The 23710-nt window shown below is 38.4% G+C and overlaps 1 protein-coding gene across 2 annotated transcripts in view; it reads right to left on the reverse strand.

Moving 5' to 3' along the window:
• The window catches only part of RGL1 (ral guanine nucleotide dissociation stimulator like 1), an 85765-nt gene extending 66660 nt beyond the window's left edge, over positions 1–19105 (reverse strand). Inside the window, exons 1-2 of one of the 2 annotated variants that reach the window (XM_063298434.1) lie at positions 18965–19105; positions 17907–18017 (exon numbers count right to left, since the gene is read on the reverse strand). In XM_063298434.1, the coding sequence (XP_063154504.1) occupies positions 17907–18017; positions 18965–18991 (138 nt within the window). In that variant the 5' untranslated portion in view covers positions 18992–19105. The remainder of the gene's footprint in view (positions 1–17906; positions 18018–18964) is intronic. The other variant, XM_063298432.1, reaches the window with a different exon arrangement.
• Between the last annotated feature and the right edge of the window lie 4605 nt (positions 19106–23710).

A 23710-nucleotide genomic window follows, 5' to 3' on the forward strand; every position in this document is an offset into this window, starting at 1 on the left:
AAACCAAACTAACCCGAATTGCTCAAATAGAGAATGCTTCTAGGAACCCTTAATATAAATATAAATGTATATTTACCATTACAGAAATACATCTTTTAGTTCTTGAGCATTATTTCCATTGCAGCTATTCCCAGATAGTATTGTAAGTGGCCCGGGGAGAATTCAAGTAGTTATATGTGGAAGTTATTGAAATATTTAGCATTTCTTGCATTTATTTGATAACAGATGTTCTGGCAACCAGGATATATAGCAAACCTATTAATTACCTTTACCATGTACCAGTTCAATCAAGCTGCTTAACAAAACAAATCCCACACATTTTAAAATGTGCAATTCAGCCCTTTATAGACCGGGCAAACTACAGTGCAGGGGATTTCCAGTCCCAAGACAAGGTTATTGCTAAATGCCCAAACAGTAAAATATTATTTGGGAAATCTGTAACCCATCAGATGACTTATACCTGAACATCAGGCAGTACTTTTGACAGGAACAGCTACCTTCTTGATACCACTGTAAGAGTAATATGGAATGGAATTACAAGAGAAACTATGTATAAGTACATGAAACAGAAGTTAAGGAGCAAATGAAAACAGCTGCACTCAGTTCATGAAAAAAGAAGCAGAATAGCACTAAATCTGCTCAAGAAAAATAGAAGGATCAGAAGTAATATTATTCTAAGGAAGTACTTGGAACACCCACATTTAATTAACATAACTGCAGTGCAACAGATAGCAGTCTTGGCATTGGACTACAAAGCTGTGGGTTCAAATCCTCTGCCAGCACCTTCATTTCATCCCAGCTGCTGACTCGACAGTTCCTGTTTCTCAGAAAATACGTTTTTGCATGAAATGCTATCCTGGGGTTTGGAGAAGGGTGGCACGTAGAAAAACAGTGCAGCAATGTCCAAGAGTACTTTATATTTCACTTGTTAAAGTAAGCAGAGGGGACACAGATAATTAAAAATTATACAGATGAGAAATACATTGCTATAATTCACTAAGTAGATCTTGAATTTCTTAGGGTTATTACAGAAGAAAAAAAAATTTTTTTTTCATTAACTTCACATTTTATCTTGATCTTAGTGAGTAAAATACATTGCTATAATTCACTAAATAGATCTTGACTTCCTTAGGGACATTACTAAAGAAAAAGGTTTTTTTTTAATTAATTCCCCATTTCACCTTCATGTCAGTGAGTTTAAATTAATAAATGTGGAGTTAATAAATGTGGAGTTAATTTAATTTCAGAGTATTATCATGACAAATTTCTGAGACATTCAGGATGAGCTGGACTTTACTCACAATGGGCACTTTAATGTTTGGCTTGGTTTACATTTTGTCTGAATTGGATGTTCATGTTACACCATGAACATCCAATTCATGGTGGATTCAGTGAAATGTATTATTATACATTTGGAGATACTTCTATAACAATAAATTATAAATTTGTTGTTGTTTATTCGTTTAGTCGCTTCCGACTCTTCGTGACTTCATAGACCAGCCCACGCCAGAGCTTCCTGTCAGTCGTCAAATTATAAATAACATGAAGATAATTGTTATGGGATAATTACTTTCCTTCTCATAAAGCAGAGGTCATGAAGAAAGGGATGAAATTATTCTGAAACATGTTTGTTATAGAAGATGCAACAAACTCATTTACAGTTGTACTATGGAAATGACTGCCTTGCATTAGCAACTCCTTGCTTACTACTGTTGTTTTTAGCATTCCATGGCAGAAGATCAGACCACTAAATAACTGTGGTTTGGTTCTAATTCAAAAAATATAAGCTACCAATTTCTAATAAATCAGTGCATTTCAACCACAAAATGTGATAGGAACAAAAAAGGGAGCTAATCTGGCAAAAGCAATGCTAAGTACCTATTTCAACTGAGTGATTCCTCTCCACCCCTATACCCTAATGTTTTATAAGAAAGATGAAGGCAGATGGACAATATCCAGTTATCCTTTGCTCCATCCTAAGGACATCTACACACTGAGTAGTTCTCAGACTGGACTGCAGGGCCTATATCTTGAATGAATGAATGGAATGAATGGAATGAATGAAGAGTCACTGATCATTCATATTTGGGGGCCCAATATTTTACAAGTGCTCTATTCTGCTTAGTTAATAGTCTACATATTGTGAAATTGGTAAATTCTCTTTTAAAACTGTTCAAGTTAGTTGCTCTACCTACATCGTTAAGTGGTGACATCCATAGGTTAATTATGGGATGAAATTCTCACTTTAATCAGTCTTGAGTCACTTACAATTTAGCTTAATTAGCCCTGTAGTTCTTATTTACTTTGAGAGAGCTCATTCCTTTTCCTGCAACATTCCTAACTTTGTATGCATTGATCATGTCTCTGCTTTTATTAACTTGGGTGCTGCTCTAATTTGGGGGACAGAGCACTAATTGGACAATTATCCTCATTACCTGAAAGCAGTCCTGATTGGTTCAAGGTATTCCATGCCTGTTATATCATTCTGAGCAGGTATGGCCAGGGCTGTAGCCCCAAGCTTTGGCCCAAGAGCAGAACTAGTAGGGGGAGTTTTTGCTATGCTCCAGACCTGAAGTGGGAATGTTGGATTTGGGAATGTTGGAGCTGGGGCAGAACATGGAGCTGGTACCAAGGCTCTGGAGCTGCTCCACTCCCTGCTATTTAAAATCTGTTAAAATTTGCTAAAAGTAACAAAATACAGGATGTAATCGATTTTATAAAAGTAAATTATCTTTGGCATATTTATTATCCAGTAACATTGGTTAGAAAATGTTATTAAGCTTATAAAGATATTACATTTGTTTACATTGCCATCCCTGTGACTACAGAGCTGGAACCTAGCAAAAGCAGCCACAGCTGGAACAGCAGTTTGAAGCTGCTCCAAACAGCTCTGGAGTTGAATCTCTAGATTTGGAGCAGGGGTTCCTCAAGCAGCCTGCAGCTGAAGCTGCGCGCCTTTTCTGGCTCCAACCCCAGCCGAAAACTGGCCCTGAAGCTCCACTAGAGCCAAAGCTGTCAAACCCAAACTATGGCCAACAATAGTATTGAGATCAGAAGAAGTGAAGGTGGTATTACATCTGGCTTTGAAAATTGGGGGTGTGGGTGGGGTGGGGTGGGAATGGGGAATAAGAACAGTGACAGACTGAAATGCCCTTGAAATTCATCAGCATCTACTTTGATTATGCATTAAATACATTTTAGAACTTCCCTTTTCAACAGACATTGGAATTTTATTACTTCACACACCTGATTGCTGCTCTAAGAAGCAACAAAGAAGTATGAAAATTAGTGCATACTAAACTGTAGATGGCAACATGTGAATTTCTAGTTTAGTTTCTGTGATTAATGCTTCTTCTATTTATTTGTATCCTGCACTCATACCCAATCTGATGCAGTAGTAGTCTCTTTATTTTGGTCATCGACCAGCATAGCATATCACTACAGGATAAAAAAAACAGCCATCCCATTGTGTTAATAGTCTAACCTAAGTACTATAAATTCAGATTATTAGCACACACTATAAAATCATGATGCTAATACCACTAAGATTGTATGTTTAAGGTCTTAAAGGTGAAAGTGAATATAGTAGAAATTTATATGTATATAATCTGGGTAAAACTATCGAATAATGGAAAATAAATAAAAATAGCTAATATGAAACACAAAATCACAAAAGTCTGCAGGTGAACTAATACTGCTATTGTAACTATAAGAACTATAATAGTATGGTATAAAAAAGAATTATATGAAACGGAATGGAAATAATTTAAAAGACTAAAGAGCTAAAATGACTAATTTGCAATTTCTGGTCTTCTGCATTATTCAGGGGGTCTCTATCAATTAATTAAAAAATAAATAAACAAATAACAGTGGATATAAACATACTGTATGCATGGATATAAATAATCAAACAAATGAACAACTACAGCTAATAAAGGTGACCAACACAGCCAGAGAGGAAATATGTATGGTTCACAAAATGAGACATGCACAGTGGATGCACGCAATAGTTTATCTCACGGATAGTTGGAAGGACAAGCGATTTGCACATTCCTTCCAGCAGTTAGCATTCAGAAGGAGCATTAACTTCTCTGGATAATGTAATCTGTGCATGCAATGTTTATAAGCTATTTTCTTTTATCTGGTAGATATTTCTCACGATGAAAATATAATAATCCAGAAGGACATTTAAATTGGAGCTTTCCTGAACCAAATGTGGGATAGGATTCAGTATAGGTGCTTTGCTTTATTTACCAATATGCATAGACATTCTTTTAAAAGCTACATTTATCTGAATGGTTCAAGATCCACAACTGTACTGAAAAGGATGTAGGTTACACCTTAGCCTCACAGTGAATTCACACCTTGATGGCAACACATTTATCTAGTTTACTTCATTTGCTTAATTTCTTTCAAACATTCCTATTCAAGTTGAAAAAGTTGTCACATTCTGATAAATTGGGGAAAAGGGCAACCTGTGGGTTTCATAATTGAAAGCTGAGAAATCAAAGGCTTCAGGGAATACTGTCCAAAAATAATGTACTGTATAACCCACAGAAGGTTGCGTGCAGCTGAAAAAAAGCATGTGTCCTTTTAAATCTTGCAGCACAATGCTTCATTGCAGCACACAATCCCATAACTTATAAAAGGAAGCCACTGCATGTACCAGAAAGGAGATAATCCCTTTGCAGCACAAGGAATTCATTAAGTCACATGGGGAGAGAGGTGTTCTGCTCAATTCCAACTGCTACTTCTAAATTATTTATTTATAGCATGATATTTTTAAGAAATGGCTTCCAAACTAGTGGTTATATTTTTCAGAACTGTATCTTACATAATCATTCAGAAGATAAAACAAAGGGTAAAAGATGTAATTGTGAAGTTTGCTGAATCTGGGGAGAGCCCAGAACTCAACCTTCCTCAGTTTGGAACCCTCCAGATACTGGTCTTTAATTCCCATAACCCCTAGCCCGTGCCAGCTAGGGATTATGGAGTTTGGTCCAACAATCCACTTTAAAAATAGAGCACAAAATGTCTACAACAGAAAAACCTATGAAATTGGTGAAGACAGAAAAACTGAGTCAGCAAAATGGTAAGATCTTGGCTACCATTTGGGGGCTTTCTGGAGAACTGTATAAAACTCTAGAACAGATAAGTGAAGAGTGAAGTTTAAAACAAGTTATGACTGAAGTTCTTATTTATTTTACTAGTAGGTTATTTGAGGCACCAACTTTCACAGTTTTGGAGAATGAAATTAAATATATAAGACATCTAGAGTCTACATTAATGCTACACTTTATTAACAACAACAAAAATTGTTGTTTTTTAAGGTAAAGTAATGAAGTAATGTTTGGAAGCATTCTTAAGACAAATCTTGAATTTAAGGAAAAAATAGTAAGTCAGTTGAAAATCAAGTCCATAATATGATAAAAATCGCAGATACAACTTTGCATCTTCTGTTTATTAAATTATTCAGTTTTTTGAGATATATTTGGAAGACATGGGCTATAACATCCTCGGAATAAATAGGTTCTAATCAGCTATATTCCCAATTTAACTTAAACTCATATTCCCATCTCTTATTATATTGGTAGAACTGTCACTATATATTCATTCACTTTCTACATCAGGTATGGGCAACCTGCAGCCACAGGATTCATATGTCCTCCTGACCACCTTTTCTACAATTCCTAGCACCTCATCCAACTATGCCATCCAAGTCAGGCAGCAATAATGCTGAAAACTGGTAGTGCAGCTTTCCACTATATTGGAATTAAGAAGCACTTTTAAGTATAAAGCATATTTTCATTAAGCTCTAAAGTTCCCTAACCATCCACACTGATACACTCTCCAGTAAACTCCTGTCAAAAAAGGACAGGTAGTCTATATTAAGGAATTATTTTTAAACAAGCAATGCACAGAAGTGGAAGAAGACAATAGAATAGGAAGGACAAGAGACCTCTTCCAGAAAATTAGAAACATTGGAGGTAAATTCCAGGCAAAAATGGGTATGATCAAAAACAAAGATGGCAAGGACCTAACAGAAGAAGAAGAGATCAAGAAAAGGTGGCAAGAATATACGGAAGATCTGTATAGGAAGGATAACAATATCGGGGATAGCTTTGACGGTGTGGTCAGTGAGCTAGAGCCAGACATCCTGAAGAGTGAGGTTGAATGGGCCTTAAGAAGCATTGCTAATGCTGAGATGATGCTGTCAAGGTAATGCATGCTATATGCCAGCAAATTTGGAAAACACAGGAATGGCCATCAGATTGGAAAAAATCAACTTACATCCCCATACCAAAAAAGGGAAACACTAAAGAATGTTCAAACTATTGAACAGTGGCACTCATTTCACACGCCAGTAAGGTAATGCTCAAGATCCTGCAAGGTAGACTTCAGCAATTCATGGAGCGAGAATTGCCAGATGTACAAGCTGGGTTTAGAAAAGGCAGAAGAACTAGGGACCAAATTGCCAATATCCGCTGGATAATGGAAAAAGCCAGGGAGTTTCAGAAAAACATATATTTCTGTTTTATTGACTATTCTAAAGCCTTTGACTCTGTGAACCATAACAAATTGTGGCAAGTTCTTAGCGGTATGGGAATACCAAGTCATCTTGTCTGCCTCCTGAAGAATCTGTATAACGACCAAGTAGCAACAGTAAGAACAGACCACGGAACAATGGACTGGTTTAAGATTGGGAAAGGAGTACGGCAGGGCTGTATACTCTCACCCTACCTATTCAACTTGTACGCAGAACACATCATGCGACATGCTGGGCTTGAGGAATCCAAGGCTGGAGTTAAAATCGCTGGAAGAAACATTAACAATCTCAGATATGCAAATGATACCACTTTGATGGCTGAAAGCGAAGAGGAACTGAGGAGCCTTATGATGAAGGTGAAAGAAGAAAGTGCAAAAGCTGGCTTGCAACTAAACCTCAAAAAAACCAAGATTATGGCAACCAGCTTGATCGATAACTGGCAAATAGAGGGAGAAAATGTAGAAGCAGTGAAAGACTTTGTATTTCTAGGTGCGAAGATTACTGCAGATGCTGACTGCAGTCAGGAAATCAGAAGACGCTTAATCCTTGGGAGAAGAGCAATGACAAATCTCGATAAAATAGTTAAGAGCAGAGGCATCACACTGACAACAAAGGTCTGCATTGTTAAAGCAATGGTGTTCCCTGTAGTAACATATGGCTGTGAGAGCTGGACCATAAGGAAGGCTGAGAGAAGGAAGATCGATGCTTTTGAACTGTGGTGTTGGAGGAAAATTCTGAGAGTGCCTTGGACTGCAAGAAGATCAAACCAGTCCATCCTCCAGGAAATAAAGCCAGACTGCTCACTTGAGGGAATGATATTCAAGGCAAAACTGAAATACTTTGGCCACACAATGAGAAGACAGGACACCCTGGAGAAGATGCTGATGCTAGGAAGAGTGGAGGGCAAAAGGAAGAGGGGCCGACCAAGGGCAAGGTGGATGGATGATATTCTAGAGGTGACGGACTCATCCCTGGGGGAGCTGGGGGTGTTGACGACCGACAGGAAGCTCTGGCGTGGGCTGGTCCATGAAGTCACGAAGAGTCGGAAGCGACTGAATGAATAAACAACAACAGCAACAAGTCTATATGAAGACCATGCCAGCAATGCCTGAATGCATAGATTAAGACAATGTTCTATGCTATCAAACCACCTTTGACTGAGAACAGTAGATTGGGCACTCACCATCTGGCTTCCCAGTTAGGAGCTAACCATTGTCTGAGATGTCCTCCTTAGGAACTCTCCTAGGTACTGCAAAAGCCAACTATGCCTGTTACAGAAAGTCAGTTGCCCTCCTGCTAACATGTATTTCTGCTGTTGACTTCTGCTCTACATTAGTCCCATTTAAACTCTTAATTGAACCATCACCATTAAATTTTACAGTATATATTTAAGTAAACCTGAACCCAGTTTTTCCCAACCTGATTCTGTCAGATGTTTGAGGGCTACAACTCCAGAATTCCTTGCCCACATACGTGGAAAGCATCAGGCAGGAGAAGACTGTCCTAGCCCCAAACCTTAGATATCTTACAGATCAACCTTGGATAAATGTTTACAAAGATTAGGATCAAACAAATGGCCAATATTTCCCTACACCATGGTTATAATTTTAATATTGTTTTAATCCTTTGCTCCTCTAAACCTTATGTTTTATGAGTAAGTATTTATTTACATTTTATTACATATTACATGGAGCCTTCGCAGTGAAAGGGTACAAAGTATAACTGAAATAAGTAAATAAGTTGTAAATAAAACTGAGGCTCCAATTTCTATACAACTGCCTTAGCCAGTTTTCATTTTTACCATGGGAAACTGTTTGCAAGCCTGTTATAAATCTAAACAAGAGGAATATGATTCTAAATATGTTTCCACCAGATATTTGTTGGGTAAACACTATCAAAACAAAACACTCATAAAAAAAGGCTTAGTGGATTTATTATCTACCCTACTTTTTCTCTTTGCATTATTCTTAACTATCTTGGATATTTATTTTATGAAAGATTGATAGACCTAATCAATAATATGATAACCCCACCAAACTCAGTGAGATTTATATCTGAATAGACATGTATAGGACTGTGCTGCTAGGTTTTAATGCTGATCCACTTCAAAGAAATCAGTCAGATTAAAAAAAAAACTAGCAACTTTATCTAGGAATCAAGTTTAACTTAGGGTAGGCTTTTGCTATAACCTTAAGGAACACACTGCTTCCAAGAAATGAGTAGGCTGTGGAAGACTGCAACCTGAAAGTTAAAAAAAAACCTCAGATATTTTCTCATGTTACAAAACTGTCCAATTCAAAACCAGAGCCAACTTGTATGTTGATATATATGGGACAATTACACATAGCCCACAAGGGATATACAAGACACTGAAAAGAAACAAACCAAATGTAGCAATGATTGACTAGCAGAAATCTTTAGATACAAACTTGCATTTCTGTAATGTGATTTGATTTTGTTCTTTCATGCCATCCTAGCACTGCAGATTGAAATATGAAATGCGGGAGGAACAAAGAATATTGGATGAGTTAGAAACTGGAATAAAAGGGGGAAGAGTGATGACGAATTAGGAGAATAAGTGTATAAGGAGGGAGATGGAGAATAGAGGAATACATTAGAAACATTTGGTATTCTTTTTTTTTTTCAGTTTGTGCATGAGGAGGGGAGTCCTAAGTGTAGTAGACTGGCAATTGCTGGAAGTTTCCAAAATCAATTAATGATGTACTATTGCAACAAAACTACCATTCTCCATTTCTGTAGAGCTCCTAAGGCAACACAAACAGCGACCAAACAGAATCCTGCGTTTCTGTGTATCTAATTTTCATTCGGGTTGCTTTGCCTAAGGCTTTCTGAGGTTCTTGAACTGATACTGGATCTAAGCAAGCAAAAGGTCTTTTATTATATTTTATTTATAATAACGTAGCTGCTTTTACTCACCCTTGGAACAAGCAACATAGTTACACAGTTAAATTGATTTTGTCCATTATTACAGCGGTTCCCAACCTTTTTGGCACCAGGAACTGGTTTTGTGGAAGACAATTTTTCCATGGACCGGGGGGAGGGGGGGATGGTTTCAGGATGATTCAAGTGCTTCCTCTTTTTCCCAACCTTTTATTCTTTTTTCTTCGCGCCGTTTGGAGATAGCAGCCAATGGGCTTGCTTTCTCTGACAGGAGGCGGAGCTCAGGAGGTAATGTGAGCAATGGGGAGCAGCTGTAAACACTCAGGCTGTAAATATGCTCACTTGCCCACCATTCACCTCCTGCTGTGCAGCCCGGTTCCTAACAGGCCACGGACCAGTACCAGTCCGCAGCCCAGGGGTTGGGGACCCCTGCATCTACAGGAACATTACTGCACATGGTGACAAAGTCTAAAAGGGCAGGCATGGAAACCTCCATGTAATTAAACAGACTGCACAATGAATAAATAGCACTGTTGACCTAAACAACTGCCCCATGAGAAATGGTGCTAAAGCTTCCCTTCAGTAGGAAACAGCTGTACTAAGCACATACCAGCATAATCTATGAGATTGCAACAATACCTATACCTATACAAAAGATTGGGGCAGAGCCAAGCTAGGGGTAGAGCATGCCAGAGGAAGGGATATATTGCAGGCCTAAATATAACATAGTTAGGAATGCATTCTGGGAAGTATGAGAGAGATGAAAGGGACCTGGATGCATCACAATTCTTTGATACAACAAGAATGTAAGAGTTGGTGAATCCATGTAGCCATGGCCCACTAATTTCCAGAATTCCTACTTCTGCCCCACTCAGCGCCAGGAATGAGCTGCAGATCTGTAACCTGGCATTAAGTTAATGGATACTCCTCTTTCTCTTCCGTTGATTTTTTTTTTTTTTTGCACTAGTAAAAGGCCTGTGCAAAACTGTGCATTACATACTTTCCAGCCCAGTCAGAGAAAGGGTGGTCTGTGTCCCACACCCACCTCTCCAAAAAAACACATAAGTGGATTGCTGCTAAAGGCCAGGGGAAAGTGGGGTGGGGTGGATCTTTTATCTTCCTGAAAACAGAAGGAGCATTATGAGAAGTTTTATTTCTCTGGAATAACTATCTCGATATTTTGCACTTGAAAGTCATTCCAGAATGGGAAAAAGTGAATTCTACCCCATGCTAAATTTCCAAAGAGGAGACAAGAGTTTTCTGTAATCTTACATATGAAGATATTGTACAACAAAACATGATGGGAAGAGTTTACAATTACAAAACCAGAAATACTGTGGCTAAAACAACAGCTCAGGAATTCAGCATTTATGTACCAGCTCATTTATTGGGAGAAGGGGAATTGCTGTAACTTACAAGCCTTTTTGCTCTTGGCAGGCTTTATAGTTACATGACCTCAGCTAGGGAGCCATCTTATAAGGAGCGAAGGGGTGGGGAGCTGGCTTCCACTCTGTGGATGCAAAAGTGGCTAACACAGTTCTCTGTGAACACTTCACAGACCTTTTGGCTCTAATGAGACCATTGGGACAGATCTCTTTCAATGTTTTCAGAAGGCGGGGAGCTATTTTGAACAAAGAAAACATCTACATCCAAGAGCAAATAGACAAACAGTTTCAAATTCATACATGGCCATTATGCTACAAGTATGCATTTTCTCACTCCAGGGACAAAACACCTCTCAATTAAAAGCTTTGCTATTTAGGGGAAGCATCCTACTATGACTAAATGTACTGTGGCACTATATAAAACCAGTTCCAACAAATCCTGTTGCTAGCAGGTCCGAGAAACAGAGCTGAGGATGGAGTTCGGCAGATAGCAGCCAGCTTGAATCTTAATTCCTGAGGTTATTAGAAACAAGGGACAGGCCCTTCCTCACTGTGATTTTGCCCTGAGTAACCCTCCTTATTTTTTCCCAGGTGAATGCAAAAAGGTGCATTATATGGGACTAGAGAAGTTGTATATATGGAAGTTTGGTGAGGGATGAGATGAGAAACTGAGAGCTAAAATGGTGTTAGACAAGAATGAGAACCAGAAGAACACTATAGAAGGCGGGGCGAAAGGAAGCATTAAAAGTCCCCTGTTCTTTACCCTTTATTCCTAGAACTATATCTTCCATTTATATTCTACCTCTCTCCAGGAGCTCAAGGCACAGCACTCCCTCCCTTTTATCCCTAATTTATCCCTAATTTAGCATCCAAATGAGGTAGGTTGGGCTGAGACAAAGTGACCAGGCTGAAGTCATCCAGTGATCTTCCTTGGTTAAGTGAAGGCTTGACCCTAGTTTTCACCAGTCCTAGTCCAAAACCTTAATGCCAACAACTGGCTCTCAACTATTTGAAACAACTAAAAGAATATGCTTTGGAACCAGGAAACACTTTCAACCTTCTCAAGGGATATAGGACAAAAAAGCTAAATTGAGGTTAGACAAAGGAAAGAAAGGCTGTAAATGAATGGAACAAGGAAGATGAAGCCTTCCCTTTCATTCACGTGATGACTGGCCTTTCACTGGTTCTCCCTGCATGAAATTGCCTTGGAGAATTAAAATGTTGTGGCAATAAATACGGCAAAAATAATCTGCTTGTATACCTTTCATAGATAAAATTTTCCTCCATGCCTCTGAAAAATGACATCATGAATTTAATAGCTACTCAAATATATTTATCCCATCTAGTCACAAAAAGTTCAGACTGTCAGTGTCAAACTGCAAGAAATGTGTCTGTTTTAGCAAAGAGCAAGGCTCAGTTCATGATCAAATGGGTATGCCCAGGAAATCTTGAAAAACAAACACACTAACAAACAAATTTGATCAGTCAGGATCAAAGGAGTCCCATGCAGGCTGGAAAAGACCCAACAGGGACTGTGGCGGGAAGCACACCCTTAAATACAGTTTCAGAAATGAAAACAAGAACCCTCATGTATGTTTATAAACTTCTTTGTCCTCACAATAAGCATGAGTGCCTTCTCTGCATTACAGACTTCTACCTTTCCTGTTCCTTGAATGTATTTACTCTACAACAAATGATCCAAGTTTCAAAAGCAAGGAGGTATTAACAAGGTGACAACACTTTCCTTTGTATAAAATTATTTAATATCATAACAAAACTGATTATATTTGTAGAATACTTTCAACTCAACCACATTTAATGTCAGTATATCAAAGAACCCAAACAGAGATTTTAAATTCTATAAAGCAAGCTTATTTCTGCTACATTTGTGTGAGCAGCTATGCAGGTTAGGAAAACGATGGCTCAGAATTTGAGTTTTTGAGCTTTCTATGATGTGTATATATTATGATATATTGATAGCTTTTCCTTAACTGTATAATAATGTATTAATACATTTTGTGGTTTTTGCAATGCAGTGAGGCTAAGCAAATAATATTTTTACAATCAGATTAAGCACCACAAACTATCTAAGTAGGCAAAAGAGAAGGACACAGATATTTTGTAACATATGTGCAGGGACTGATGATGGAAATTCATCTAGAATGAATATGTCAATGGGCTACTGAGAGATTTCTAGAGAACAGGGAAGTAAAACTTGAAGAACTCATGTTTATGTTTGTCAGGGAGGGGGGCAGTCACAGCACCTCTTGAAAAGCAAAGTAAGGACCTTATGAAGCAAAGATATCTGAAAATATGAACATCTCTGGGGAAAAAAAAGATAGTTGGAGTGTATGATGAAAAGGAGGACCACTTGTAAACTTTTCCTTTGAATCTCAATAACAGGAACAATACCACCATTGGAAAGAAAGCATTGGTGTTATTGGCATCTGGCTGTAATAAATAGAATGCAGAATCCAATTATTAGTATTGTGGATCAACTCTCATACAAGACTCTACAGGCTTTCAAATTATAGCTCTTTGTACCACACTGTGAAAAGTAGCTACAGTAATAATTTATTCTACAAAAAAGGGTTACTGAGGCATTACCAACTGTTCTACAGCTATCAACCTATCTATCATTATTTATTTTACTCTTCCACTCATCTGAAAAGAAGATCTTTTTTCCTCATGAGTTTTGTGTAACTAAAATATAACTATATTGATATAGCTGGCACACAGCTTAGCTATTCTGCATATAACTTGAAAACGAGAGAGAAACGTCTAACTTCACAAAGCTAACAGATAAAAGCAGTTATTTTCCTGGAACAGTAGATTATGGAGGACTAGGAAATGAAAGCTTTGAAAGAAACAAAGCTAAATTTCAAAGTATACTAAAAAAAAATCCCTTGCTGACCCATGTGGAAACTAGCAGTTTCCAGTTTTGAGTATTGCTGACAGTGAGTTAAATCAACTAAGTGAGCAACGAATTCCTTGCACTATCACTATAAACTGTGATTAGTTTTACAGTAGGCTGCTTTGAGAAATTGGGCCAGACCTCTTGTTATTGCTCTCCAAAGTGAGCTCCAGCAGGTCTTAAGCCAACTTAACCAATCATTCTTGCTTCTGGATTGGTGGCAAGAGATGAAGCGGCACCATTTAAAGGATTAGATTTAGTCCAGGAACTATGAATTGCTGATCTCAGAACTAGTTATTATCTTGAAATTCTGTTGCTTCTATTAAAGCTAACTACAAGAAGGAAATAGTTACATTTCAGTAGAGAGCAGAGGTGGCCCTGCTGTAAAGAAAACTGCCCTAGATGGCAAATTTTCTTCCAGAACCAAACTTTTAACTTTGCTTTCCCACTGTCATTCCTCACCTGACATGCAATTCTCCTCCTAATTCCCTCCACTGCTGCTATCTCCCTCCTCCCCACCAATTACTTCAGAGTCTCTTACCAATGCACTATTGTCTCACTATTCTGTCTCACCAGGGGTCAGTGGGATTTGGCATATTGTACACAAAGTTTACAAGCTGATACAAGTCAGTCTTGCTGTGGGTATGCACCCTCACTGGACAGTGTGTTCCTCTAGCCCAGAACGAGAAATCAGTAGGGTCAAAGCTCCTCCTAAAAGAGGGAGAGAGGGTTGTTCTTCCCAGTAGCACTCTTCTTCTCGGTTCAGAATGACATGATTGGGCTGATTTGCCTTCAGTAAAATCAAGATGCTCTTCCAGAATGATTCTTAATTCTGAACTAGCTAAACATTTGGGCATTCTTCATACCCAAAATCAGACATAACAAGTCTTTTCAAATTCTCTCCTGCAACTTTAAACAAAAAAGAAAGAGTCTCAACTACTGGACACATAAGCACTCTTGGTGGCCTTGTGCCCTAGCAAAAATTGCCATCTGTGAGAAATATTCAAATATTTTATTTTTTTTTAACTCATTTTTCCTATAAACAGAAGGCATAGATGGGAAATCTGCCACCCAAAGGAAGCAGATTTGAAGTCATCCGCTCTGCTGAGAACACTTTGTACTCCTTGAGAATATGAAAAAGGAGAAACTAGCAACACAGTCTATAAGTTTTGCAAAATTTGCAGATCCTACTTGGCTGTATCATGGTACAAGATCTAAGATGTTTATTTAAGTTATATTTCAAGACAGTGCCAGTAATTACTAAATTATTTCTCAGGTATAGGTAAAGGTAAAGGTTTCCCTTGACGTAAAGTCCAGTCGTGTCCGACTCTAGGGGGCGGTGCTCATCTCCGTTTCTAAGCCTTGGAGCCGGCGTTGTCATAGACACTTCCGGGTCAAATAAATTAACTAAATAAATCTTCTTATTTTCAATAATGCATATCTGAGTGAGAAAGACTGTCAGGAAGCAACCCCAGTTTCTCTTTTGGCAAATGATGCTTTTGTGAGTAATCAAACCTATCACAGCTGCCATAAATTTACAAGTTCTTCGATCACAAGTGGTTAATGAGAATGTCCAGAAAAGACTGTCAAGGTTCCAAGTGTGTCCACTAGCTCAAAACATTTGCTTACCCTTACCTAGGTAAAGGTAAAGGTTTCCCTTGACATTAAGTCCAGTCGTGTACGACTCTAGGGGGCGGTGCTCATCTCCGTTTCAAAGCCGAAGAGCTGGCGTTTGTCCATAGACACTTCCGTGGTCATGTGGCCAGCATGACTACACGGAATGCCGTTACCTGCCCACCAAAGTGGTACCTATTAATCTACTCACATTTGCATGTTTTCAAACTACTAGGTTGGCAGGAGCTGGGACTAGCAACGGGAGCTCACCCTGTCACGCAGATTCGAACTGTCAACCTTCCGATCGGCAAGCTCAGCAGCTCAGCAGTTTAACCCACAGCACCACCACATCCTTTACCTAGTCTGTCCTTATTCACAAGAAAACTTATAAATTTTTCAGTATAAGATAATAAAAAACCCAAGATTTTGCTTCTCATATACACACACACAGTGTGTGTCTCATATATACACACAATTACCATGCAAGACTTACTCAGACATGGCTGTGTATAGAATCAAATATTCAGTCTGGGATTTGGCTACTTCTATGAGGTTCCCATATTGGACACTTTCTTATAATAACATAGAAAGTGCATAGACTTCCAGATATACTGTATATGGGCCAACAGAAGGATAAAGCCTACACAGCACTATTTAAGTTTGACATCTATGCATCCCATGGTTTTAGAGCTGCTATGGAAGCACTGGAGTAATCACATGATCCCATTCCTTCATTGTTTTCATACCTTGCATCTAGGAGCACCAAGATATCTCCATGGTGCATGCAACTTGCATTCATACCAGGCTTCCCACTTTAATTTTTTAACAATGGGAAATGGTATGCTACAAAGCAAAATGCCAAACTCTTATCATCATCTTAATTTCCAATAATGGTTTACAAGTTTTGTTATGTTAAGTTTTGTTAAAAAGCCAGCTGGACCCAGCACTTTCTTTGGAAGTATACCCACTTGCACCAAGAGAGGACAAAGACAAGCAACAATGGTGTCAAGTGGGAAGAGGAAATGGCAGATACTAATCTGATTAATGTATGTATTAAAACTAGATATGGTGGCCATTTTGTGAATGGACAAGCCTCCTCAGAAGTTATTTTGTGAGAGTGCCCACACACGTTCTTAACATTTCAAATGTGCCCAGCAGGCTGGGAATCCTTGGTACAGACCATCTTCAATGAGAGCAATGGTTCAAGTAGGGTGCAGTAATAGTTCCAAAGAAATCAACCTTAGTTTCTATAAATCAGCAGTGTCACTAAATACAGAAACATAAGGATGCTGTTTTCTTAATCCCAATTTGTTGGAGTCAACAAGAAAGTAAGATGATACATTTCATCAAGAAACCATCTTTGTTAATACTGAAAATCTCTTAAGCAACTTTCCATCAATCCTGAACTAAGTAGGATTCTGAGTCACTACCAATGTATCTTGCATTTACATTTTGCCTTTCTTCCAGGAGGCCAAGACAACATACACAGGTATCTCCATGTTCTCCTCAAAACAACCTTACCAAGTAGGTTAGGCTGAAAGTTGATGAAGGATCAGATTAACCCAGGGAGCTCCATAGCTATGTAAGTATTTGCATGGGTTTCCCAAATTGTAGTCCAACATTCAAATTTATATACCACACTGGCTGCAAGTAAATTCTGAGTAACTTTGGATCTACTGTACTAAAAGGAAATTGGCCCAACTATAAAATATATTGCCATATCTAATTAAATTGTATCTCATTGCCCCCAGTGGAATTGTTGCCATTTAATCCCGACTCCTGTAACAGGTTAGTAGGATTCAGCACAACTTGATTCTAAACATACAAATTTGGGTTTCATTTACCAGAGAAGTGCAACCTTGACCATTTTTGAAACATATTAGTGGCATAAAAGCTAGCAAGCAAATACAGCATAACTATACCTAACGGTGCAGGTACAAATTCAGAGGAAGACACATACATATCCACTCTTTGTTCAAAGAAACATAAAGCACTCAGAAAATTTCCCACCTAGGCACTGGCAAACTTAAACCAGCTTTTTACCCATGTGTCCTCTCATAGTTATCTAGAAGAACATAGTACTGAACCCAAAACAAATGAAATTTGGTCTACCTAGCTCAGAATTATCAACTTGGAAGGGCAGGAATTCATAAATCCTTTCCCACACCTGTCATTGGAGTTTAATTGGACATGCCACAGTTTGAACCTCAGATCATCTGCATTAAAGCCTCTCTACTACAGAACTACTCAGGATGAAACCCCTCTATCTTCTTTTTTAAAAAGTTTAAATTCTATTTGTTCTGAAACTTTGGTCATTTATTATATACTTTATAATAAATGGTCATTTATTATTATGTACTATCACTGGCCAGAACCCTGACTTTTCACTTCCCCTGCACAGTATGAAGAACTTTATGAAGTATTTTAATGTGAAAAACCAGCTTTAGCACAATGCATAGGCAGTGGCCTGGAATGCAGTTCTCAGCTGGGACTCCAAAGTCCACAAAGCACTTGTAGAAGATGCCAAAGTGGCAATTTCACTCACCCCAAGCCATCTTGCTCCTTTGTTGGCCGCTTGTTGAATCTGTACTCTTTTGAGGGTGACATGGTAAACTGCTCCTTCCTCTACCTCTTCACCCCAGTCTTGGATTGAGCTCTGCCACAGGAAGAAAGGAAATGCTTGGATTTCTTAAAATAATAATAGAAATAAAGTCTTTTTCCTATTTTCCTCAGTTTAGGCCAGCTGCTGCACAGGGTATTTCAAAGGGGTCCTTGTGTAGGACAACAGGCATACAAAATAAATCCCCCCAAACTACAAGCTTTTCAGTGGAGGCAAAGCTAGAATACATGGCAAGATAATTGCATTTCCACTTAACCTCTCTGGCCCCCTACCCAGGACTTACACATATTTCAAATAGTTTTGCAGTATCGTTTCATAAGGAAATCTCCAATAACTATCATTAGTTTTTAAACTGCAGCAATAGCTGCATTTTTAAAACCCTGAATTATTCAAGCAGACACTAAACAGGCATTTCAGATTACAGAAAATCTAGAACAATTAGCTGCATTTATTTCAGTTTTTTTAAAAATCAGGACATGAGAAGAAAGTGAGATAAGGTTTAACATTAAAGATGTTTTAAAAATTAGGCATGTCAGAAAGTTGAGGGGAAAGATAACATAATATCTCCTATAGAACGGCAGTTTAATCACTGCAAAAAAAAAATCCTAAATGACATTTATATAGGAAAATAACTCTTTCTGATTGAGCAAGGCATAAAGTATCCGAGATTTATACAAAAGCTTAGCCCATCCGTTTCCTTTCCTCTCTTCCCACCCCTCGCCGTTCTTTCCCACACTAAGTGGGAGAATTACATTGCAGGCGGCGTCATTTCCAAATTCGAATTCACACTAAGTCGCAGTTTTTAAAAAGATACTTCAGAATCCTTCCCTGGGAAGTCAGCTCTGGGGGGCGGGAAGAAACATCTGTTCGCCAAGCAGTTTCCTTTCGCAAAGTAAACCTCGTCCCGAAGGAGGGATCCTCTGCCTATGTGAGAAGCCTTTTAGAAACGCGAGGAAGCTTTTTGTTGTTGGTGGTGGTGTTACCATTTTAGCTCTCCAAAGCAATTTCATCCTTAGATTTCTCCTCAGCGCTCCGAAGGGGCATGGTGAGTGCTACGAACCGCTTTAATAATCCTCTTACAGGCACTTCTTCGGCTCTCTTGAAGGCGCCCCTCTCTCTCTTTTCCTTGCGCTCTTCGCTCAATTCATGACCACAAAGAGTGGCGAGTGGAGAGCAGGCAGAGCCCGAGACTCCTCCCCTACACACAGACACGGAGTGATGTAAGGTTTTCCTGTTTATGCTTGTGAACTCTTTCTAGGCTTCAAATAAAGCCAGCGTGAGCATCCTCGAATGAGCTCTGCATGCCCTCGATGTCTGAGCAAACTTTCTGAAATTCCGTCCCTCACGTCTCCTGACAAACCCGAGGTGCCGAAGTGGGCATCTCCTCCTCCCCCTCCACTTTTCCTCAACCAAAAAGCGTCAAAGAGAGCCGAGGGGTGAAAGAGGAGGCTCAGATAAACCACCGTCGTCTGGAGCTAGCTAGAGACCTCTCTGGATAATGGCATCCGAATGACCCAGAGCAGAATTGACGGGAGGGGGGGGGGACGCGCCTCCCAGGAGACACAGCTAAGTAGGCTCAGGTGAGACAGCACCAGCTTGGTAGCCTTTCCAATGGCTCAAGTCTGCCAGGCTGGGCATGGATTAGGGGAGTTGAAGTCCAAAAGATCTGGTGGTCACCAGAATAGGGAATGCTGATCCAGGAGACTCAGTGAAAGCCCTATCACAATAAATGTGTCTGCCCAGAGGATGTGATAAGAACTCTGCCATCTGAAACACCTTAAACTCTTGTTAGCCTACTCAAGGTAGGCAAGGTTACCAGTAGGTTTGTGAGTTCTGTGGATCTCTTCTTCCAATCCAACTGGATGGTAACCCCATCGCCACCCTGAAAATAAAGGGAACCTAGAAAAAAAGATACCCCTGACCTTGATGAAAGTGTCTGGTTTGCGCTCTGTAGAATGGAATGGCAAAGGTATGATACAGACTTGGATAAAGCTGGTTAAGTGGCTAGGTGAGAAAAAGAGTGAATGATCTTGCTTTAAAAATACAAAAACAAAAATGCTGTTCTAAGTCTTTTGAAAAGGAGTAGGAAGAAAAAAAAATGAGGGAGGAAACTCTTACAGTCATAAAACTGGTGATTAATTTTGGATGATGCACTAGCTATGAAATTAAAATGATAGCAACTTGGATACTTTTATTACAAATCTGGAGTTTGTAATGACCTTCACAAAGCCCCATCATCATGTGATAGAAGATTATACTTTTCAATAGATTTAGTTGAGCTGCCTGCTTCATTATGGTACAGCTCAAATAAGGCTCAGACTTATCCTGAATTAAATTTCTTTTAACTTGCATGCCAGAGAATCTTATATATCCCCTTCACCATTTCAGGTGGCAGTGGTAACTCTAGAGCTGACAAGATGATGTCTACAACAATGCATAGTGCCAGCTTCCCGCAGTATGTTTATTTACATGCACTAAAGGCATGTAAAACTGAAAATAAACAAGGTGGGTGACTAGCAACCCTTTACCCATAAAAAATAAAGAACTAAATTCAAAGGTGATGATTAGCATCTTAGAGGTGGGAAAAAGTGAATTGAGGGGAGCAACCTTAGGAAATTCCCTTTTAATAAAGGGATATTTTGTAACCACTGACATCCATAATGATGGCCGTTTTATGAATAGGAAATTCTCCCATGGCAGCAATTGTGTGAACCCATAAAATGCTCTTTGGCCTAAAAATATTGTCTACCTTTTAATTAAATAGTTGAGTTTCTGTCCTATAACCGTATGTCAGTCAATTACGACAGGAGGTATAAAACGTTACAGAAACATTCTGGATTAAGGAAAAGGATAATGAGAGTTTGTGCAACTTTTGTCAAAAATGGAATTCAGAGAGAAATATTTTCAGTTTTAAAATACTATCTATCTGGCGTGTTAATAATTCTCAGGCAAAATAGCTGATGAAGCAAGAAAATGTGGAAGACTGCAAGCCATTAGAGACTGTATTCAGAGAGACCAATTCTGAAGTATTAATAGGAGGAGACAGGCTGCTTAGCATTTTCCCAAATATTGGTCCAGTCATTTATAAAGTGAAATGCAACCGGGGAAGAGTTTAAGAGGAAAAGTTGCTGGCACAGGAAGGGTTATGCTGCATGTTCCTCACCCCACTTTGGCCAGCCTAGGCTGATAGGCCAATTGTATCCATTCCATGTACTGTAAGATCAAACCTGCATCAAGATTCTTTTAGTCTAATGCACTGTTTCTCAACTCAGCAACTTTAAGATGTGTGGACTTCAACTCCCAGAATTCACCAGCCAGCATGCTGGCTGGAGAATTCTGGGAGTTGAAGTCCCCACATCTTAGAATTGCTGAGGTTGAGAAACACTGCTCTAATGCCTTCTGCATGAGGCTTCATTTAAAGAATGTTTAGAAATTGCAACTGATCCAGAATACCACATTGAGAATATTAGTTAGGAGTCACTTATTGGTTCATATTATTCCTGCCATACATGGTTACCAATGGCTATCATTTTGTTTCCAGGCTCACTCTACAGTGACCTTTTAAAATCCAAATTCTTGATTCCCAATTATTACTTTCCATATGATACTTTGGTATTACTTGAGAACACCTATGATACTTAACTATACCTATCAATAGAAATCTTCATCTCATGCAGAGTTAGTCTGGAGAAACCCAAAAGTTAAATAATTTGTTTAAAATGAAAAACGGAAAACTCTCGCAAGATGATTCAGTGTTCACTGAATGTTGATGTTCAGTCTTGTCATTGTGTGAGATCATGCAACGGCTTATGTGGTCTGAAAAGGTTGCTGACCCTTAAATAGATTATTTTTCCCTAACGCTTACAGCCTTCAGTTATTTGATTACAACTCCCAACAAATCTAACTGCCTTGGCAGCTGTAGTCCAACATATCTAATTGGAAAGACCATGTTTTCCCAGGTTAAGCAATATATCTTGTTCTAATGTACTGTAATATAGATGCTACTATAATGCAGAACAATTATGAACTCTGTTAAACTGGCCAAATGGAAATTTGTGGTACAAATCAAGGACACTGAAACGAGGTATTTTACGTTACTGCTTTCCCTGGCTTCATATAAATCACACATGTTAAATATTTATCACTATTGTTAATATTTTGAATGATTATGAAAACTTGTCCTAATTCCAGATGAATTCCCATATCCATTTAATGTATTTATCATAATTATGGATGATCCTTAATAAATATGCACAATATATTTACATATGCTTAAGGCAGATATTTCTTGACCTAATGGATGTCTAGGCAAGGTCCGCATACAAGCATTTAAAAGGAAATATGGGACAGAACATTTTGTGTCTTTGCTTCCAAATGCTCTCAGTTATCTGGTCCTAAAGAAAGTGCCCACATTGACTTGGAAAAAGTGCTTAGTGTCTGCTATAGTAGTTACAGCATTGCAAGGAAACTCTGAACACAGAACAAGACAACAATATAATAATATTCTCTGCTAATCTGAAATGTTTACTCAAAACTAGGACTTTAGACTCTGATTTATCCACTTCCTAGAATTATTTTTAATGATAACCTGGGGAAAAAGATACTAATAATAGGTATCTAACAAAATTGCTAGATCTAAAGCCCATTAAATAGTGACTAATAAGTTGAGAACCAGGAAATTTCAGAATCATTTTTCCTATTCCAAACAAAGACCCAGAAGATAATAGCCAGAATCGATTATTATATTTAAAGTTATTCTGCAAGGCATAGGACATGATATGGCCAAGGATTATGGAACTCCTGCTCCAAAGGCATGCCAGAGTCCAACTCTGAAGTTTTTAAAGGAATTATTTTTAACAAAGGAAACTGTAATTTGGAAGTTGTTATGTAAAATATAACTGTAAAGATATAAGTAAATGTGAAAAAAACCACATATCAGATCCCCTGTTAGAATTATTTGAATAGATTCATGGAGAAAAAGCAGCCTTGAAATGATTAACGTATTAACAGCTGCTAAAATCTGTATAGCTTTGTACTGAAAGACTATCTTCTTTCATACACCCACCACTGCTGTCTGATTAGTTCATTAAGATCTGGGGTGGCAATCACAATGAAATTTCTCTGCTATATAAATGCATGACCAAAACAAAATACAGAATGTTTAATTTGTCTGAAAATTGATTTATTTTTTTAAAAAATGAAGGTTGCTTGATCTGCTGGATCAAGGCAGATGCCTCTTTAGTCCAACATTTCTGTGGTACACAGTGACCAGTCATAATTGGTCATCATGGATTAATAGCTATCTTCCACTATTGCTCCTTAGAAGCTAGAATTTAAGACGTCATGACTCTGGAGATAACATTCAGCCATCAAGTCTGCTAATGTTCTCTGGCATGGTTTTGAGTAGTCCCCTTTATACTGTAAATATCTAAATTGGAGCCATTATAATCAAATTCCACACTTTAATAAATTCTGTGTAAAGAAATATTTATTTCATCAGTCTTGAATTCCCCTGCCTTTAATTTCAGTAGCTGATACGGAGTTTTAATATAGTGAAAGGTAGGGAAAAACATCGCTTTTCATATTTTTTTCAGTCCATCATAGCACACTGCCACTTACCTGCCTTTATTCTAAGCTATGTTTAGGAATGATAGACTTAATTATGATGTAGACACTCAAATTCATTATTCTTTTGGACTGAATCATAGATATGAAATTATATATTAATT

This window comes from Candoia aspera, chromosome 3, assembly GCF_035149785.1.
Source record: "Candoia aspera isolate rCanAsp1 chromosome 3, rCanAsp1.hap2, whole genome shotgun sequence".
In the NCBI taxonomy this organism is placed as follows: domain Eukaryota; kingdom Metazoa; phylum Chordata; class Lepidosauria; order Squamata; family Boidae; genus Candoia; species Candoia aspera.